The sequence below is a fragment of the Cyprinodon variegatus genome, unplaced genomic scaffold (genome assembly GCF_000732505.1).
Source record: "Cyprinodon variegatus isolate N-32 unplaced genomic scaffold, C_variegatus-1.0 Scaffold1624, whole genome shotgun sequence".
Classification (NCBI taxonomy): Eukaryota; Metazoa; Chordata; class Actinopteri; order Cyprinodontiformes; family Cyprinodontidae; genus Cyprinodon; species Cyprinodon variegatus.
The window spans coordinates 74,349-79,895 of record NW_015152077.1 but is presented as its reverse complement, the minus strand read 5'-3'; the positions used below and the strand labels follow the sequence as shown (position 1 = coordinate 79,895).

The following is a 5,547-nucleotide window of genomic DNA, read 5'->3' as shown; positions in this document are numbered from 1 at the left end:
AGGAAGTGCAGCATTTTCCAGCAAGTTGTCAGCCATGCATTAATTTAAGCAGAATGAAAACAGTCTATTGCTCCACAATTAATTTCGCATAAATTTTGTATTTTTGAATCATTATTTCGGACATACATATATTAGATGGATGAATGTATATAATTAAAAAGACCACTTGAAAAAGCATAATTAATGCTCAATATAAATTCTAGATGTATGCTTGTTCCTTGTTATCAACAAATACAACAAATACTCTATTTTTTTAAATGATTAAATTTCTCCTTGTTATCAAAAGACGAATGAAAGGCTCTTACCTACCCACATAAATATAACAAGAAAAGATGTGGAGGATTGTGCAAAGAAGTGGAGCGAAAAATAAAAAATAAAAACAGAAAACCTTAAGGTTTACAAACCCACAGCCTTCGTTTTAACATATTCTATCTTAGAAGAACATACGGAGGGATGATGAAACCTGGCAAGCACTGTGCCTTGCTGCTCTGGGATATTGTGTCAAGGCTGATGTCAATATTTTTGACACACAAAGAGAATATGTGAGTTTCTGGAAGGGGGTGCAGTATACTTTTTTTCTGTGCCAGGGATTCACCTTTGGATGAACTCCACAAAGTAGAGGCTGGATAGAAGTGAGAAGGAGGAGGAGAAGAATGAAAGGTAACAAAAATAGAGGACGGATGAGGAGGAGGATGAGGAGGAGACAGCAGGGCTCAGCTCCAAGTAAATCGTCTGCATTGTTCTCTTAATGCGGCTTGTACACGCCAACACACGCACACACACACATACTGTAGATCATAAACTGAATGTGCCAGGATAGCATCAAACACATACACACAAAAAGAGATTCTCAGGCACTTCCTAGTTCCTCTCTTAGGTTGTCCCGCTTGGAGAGGGCTTTTAATACACCATAATCTCCCTCTTTCCCTTGAACACATAAAAGAGCTATCCTTCTATCTGTGTAAGTGTTTCTGACGGCCACCAGCTCAACACACACATATACACACGTGCATGGAGGCTCCAGCTCATCAACATGCAGTTATTCCTTTGGTGCTGGATTGCGAGCTGTTAATTGGCTGCAAAGCAGAACGTGTGGGTTTCTGCTTGTGTGTGTATCTGTACTGCAGAGCTGGGGATGCTTAGGAATTCCCGTCACGTCTCAGAGCCTCGATTAAGATGTTGCTCTAGTTTCGAACAGACAGACATGTGGGGAGGAGGGTAAGAGAGAAAGTGATGGAGAGGGATGCAGCAGGGGGTAGAAAGATGAGAGAGGGGCAAAGGAGTAGGAATAGAGAAAGAGAACGAAAGGTGATGAGACGGGACTCAGCAAGGGATGAAAAAAGGGGAAGAACAGAGGAGTAGGTTAGAAGGGTGAGAAGTAGTAAAATGGTGCAGTGGACCTCAGTGCGAGACCTTTAACTGATAAGACCTCAGTCAAGGTGTACATGTGTACAGTCAGTGTACATTTCCAGGGACAAAACACCTGGTCACTTGAAGATAAAACAACATCCTATAGACTTAAATAAAAACACACTTCTGTAAATAAAGTAAACTACATCATTATTATAAGATGATTCACAGATGCCAAAAGAAACGAACAATACCATGTGTCATCTATATGATCACATTATTTATTTATTTATTTATTTTTTTACAGTTTTTGTTCTGATTTATCTTAAATTTGGATGAGGAGTTGAGGTGAAATGTGTCAATCTCTATGTAAGTTGGCTTGCAGTTGCAACACATTGGATCTGAATTGCATCACTCGCTGACCTGAGGTTAGTAGACAAACTAGGGAATCACAAGCCTGCCTCAAAATGAAAGAGCATATATAGATATATATGTGTTTATGCATCATCATTTTTAAAACATCCCCTTTTCTTTTGTGTTAAGGTTTAATAAGTATAAGTTTCCAAATACTGGTATGCTACAATGAACCTCAGCATCAAAATAACATACCAAAATTTGGTCCAGTCAGAGCCTCTTGGATGGGGCCAGGACAAAATAGTATGATATGGGCCCCCCACCCATCTATATACTTATAAACTCATTTGATCAAGTATTGATTGATCAATATCACAACCTAATATAATTAGGTTGTGCTTATTATATTAAATTTTTAAGTAATATTTTCTGGAGGCAAGCAAAATATGTATTTAATAGTTAATTAAAGGTATAGAGGATGATCTTTTGTTTCTGGGTGGATCATCTAAACAAGTGGTCCTCCTAATTGTCAATCAATCTGGTGATATGTTTATGTAAGGCCGTCCTACATGCCCGTCCTGTTAGCAATCTTTTTCCACGCATGCGCACTTTCAGGCGTATATGTGTGGTGAGCTACGGTTTCAGACAGTCATTGAATGCTCACCTTTCTCACTGCGATTTTTTGAAAATGGCAGAGGGTCGTAGGAGAAAAAGTGTCTACGAAGAGGCAGATATATCCCAGAATACTTTGCGTGGAGAGCTCTCCTCGCAAAGCATTATGGGATTAACTGTCACAATGGTTGTGTCGCTACCAGACAGCGACAATTAATAACAAAACTGGCTCTGGCACAGTGCGGTGGGGAGGAGCTACGTTCCCAACATTCCCAACGGAGAAAATTTTTTCGATCATCTGTCCAAAAAGGTCAGTTAGCTGAGTTTGCTATAAAGTCCAGTATATGGTCCCTGCTCTATATAGTGACTGAAGGATTTAGGGGTTAGGGTTAGGGTGGATGTTCGGCCACAGTAAGCTTGCATGAGCTATGAGAACAGCATCTTTTAAGCAGAGCATTTTTTTAAAGGAGAGGGCAGGTCTTTTAAAAAAAATTAGTGGAAATCCTCCATAATACCTTTACAAAAAGGAAAAATATGTAATTATTTATTTATTTAGGACAAAAATGTATATTTATTCATTTAATGCATGCATTGCAAGTAACAAATTGAATTTTTTACATTTACAAATGGCAATCTTGCCGCTTTTGTTATTTATTACCGTAAATATGTGGCATTTTTGGCTTTCCATATATGCTCCACTTGCCTTGTAGTCACAGCCAAATTCAAAACATTCCAACATCTTAAGACATGTTGGTCCGATCTTAATTATAACTAGCGAAGACAGAAAACAAATCCTTGACAGAAACTGCAGAATTAGAGTATTTACGAGCTGTGCCACCTGTGCAGACTTTCTGCAGGCGAGACCGATCCAAAGTTGAGCTTTTCCTGTGTCTTTCTCTTGTGAGAGACCCTGTACTGTCTCTATGTTAGAGTGATGGAGCCGCTGCCAGACCCAGGATAGAAGAGGAAATTTAATAAATAAATGGATCAGGGCACCCCCTCTACCATGGCCCTGGGACGACTGACCTGGTTGTCCCCCCTTTTTCAGCGGGTGTGAGCAGGATCAAAGTATTGGTAACAAAGTCTTTGGATCTAATGCAGATCTACAAGACCAACAGCTGCATAGCAAAATATCCAGTTAGGAGGAGGAAGTTAAGGAAAGGGTTGTCTGAGAACACTAGGTTTCCGGTCTATAAGATTGCTCCTTAATCAAATATTTAAAATCCCCCTGAGAACCCAGTCCAAAATTTTAAACTTTTTTGCTTTGCCTTTCATCCGCACTAACACTCCAAGTAATTCATATTATCTGCCTTAGCAGTGATTGTGAGCTAAGCAGGCAAAAACGCAGTGGTGGGTAGAAGCATCAGAAGGTTTGACATTTCTGGACATAATAAGTATGTGCTTTATTCATAAAGATTAAAATGCAGTAAAGTAAAGCAACAAGGAAATCCATATTTGGAGAGCATTTTGTCCTATATAGATTTAGTTCTTTCCTGATGACAGGAAGGTAGCTTTGAGCTATTGCTGTACATATGGTAGTTTAAAATTATCTATATCATTGTTTGTATAGATTGCTAAAAAAAATAAAAAGCAAGTCGCAGTTTCAGCTCTTTATATCATGGATAAATGCGCAAGGGAAGCATTTGGAGAGCAAAGACATAAGCATATGTTGCTGATTTTTTTTGTGCTGACAAAAGATGTAAAAAGAACAAGCAGCATTCAAGCAATCTGTTTCATATGTGATAATTTTATGCTTGCAATCAACATATGCAATTAAAATCCACATTATCAAATGCTGACCACTGAAGCTTGGTAACTTTGCATGGAGCTTTACTGTTTGTTTCACAGCTTGTTGTCATTTCTGCTCTTTATGTCCAGATTGCAACTATTTTGTGATTGTGAGGCCAAAACTATTTCAACAGGGACTGAGTTTTTTGGTTGCTGAGGAAAAACAGGTCCTCTTCAGTTCCCTACCTCTAAAAAGCCCTCCTGCATTTCCTGAATTGACAATTATTGTCAATGAATTTAAAATAATTATCTCTTCACAAGGAGGTTTTTTCACACTATAGTAAATGAGTTTGTTTTTGCTTAATAGTCTCAGCATGAGATTATGATGCATTTAAAAAATACATTTATGTCAAGGCTCACAGCACATCTTTATTCGTGAAAATTGAATTGTGATTGTAGATGGTGATTCATCTATAATCAGATTGTCTTGATTATAAATGAAATTGTCTTGCAATATTTCTAAATTAGACTGAATAGAAATGTGGAAATAAACCCAGGTAATACAGTTTTTCAGAAGAAAGCAAAGTAAAATAACTAACAGCAAAAAAACTGAAAGTGAAAAACTTAAAAAAAAAATCAGCAAGTAGAAGGCAGCAGGATGATGATTTGAAGGTTATGGATGTTGAACTTTTGGATGTGTCCTAATGAAGCCATGAGAGACTGTTGGGCATTTCTAGGTCAGACATACACATTGAGCCAGACTATACACAGATTTGCTTTCTTCATGCACATTCTGTGCATTCACACTCACACCCATTTCTTAAAGGAGGCCAGAACAGCTGTTATATAATCATGCCATGGAGAAAGGGAGAGAGAGAGACAAGAGCACTAATCAGACACCAGCAGACACACTCACACACTCCATACAGCTGTCTGTCAGATGCTGACAGCAGCAAGACTGCTCTTTCCAAGCTGCAGTCTCTAAATGGCTTTTCACCAACAGCGACTCTGTGCTTGCTATTGTTTTCACCCCATGAGTTTGTCTTGTGTGTGTTTTTGTATACGTGTGAACATAGTCCAATGTGGCAGATAATAAGACAAAAAGAAGCCTTACTGTACTTGGCAGATTTGGACTTATATAGCTTATATTAGTTTTATTAAGAAGCATAAAAAGATTTAGAACAGCTTCTGATAATTATTTTTGGAAAACCTTTAAATTTTACCCTTAATTTACTGACATCCCTGGTTTAGTTTGTCTGAAACCCTTAATAGAAGTGGTTGTTAAGAAGAACTAGAAATGCTCTTTGCTGCAGAACTTTAACATTAAGCTTTTTTAACCACTCTCACCATGTGCATCCTTGTTTTGCATGATGTGAAGATAAACCTCAGTGTCTATCCAGCTAACACCCTTTAAGCAGGTGTTAAATTGTTTTTCTTTATTAGTCTGACCTAATATGCTAGTTTTAGGTGTTGTATTTTCATCAGCTGAAACATGATAATAAA

General features: G+C 38.0%; 1 protein-coding gene across 1 annotated transcript in view; it reads left to right on the top strand.

Annotated features, from left to right (window-relative positions):
• The window catches only part of LOC107104127 (heat shock protein 30-like), a 13,175-nt gene extending 9,898 nt beyond the window's left edge, over positions 1 to 3,277 (top strand). The window contains exon 2 of the mRNA XM_015404049.1: positions 3,247 to 3,277. Within this exon, the coding sequence (XP_015259535.1) occupies positions 3,247 to 3,277 (31 nt within the window). The remainder of the gene's footprint in view (positions 1 to 3,246) is intronic.
• Positions 3,278 to 5,547: the final 2,270 nt, after the last annotated feature.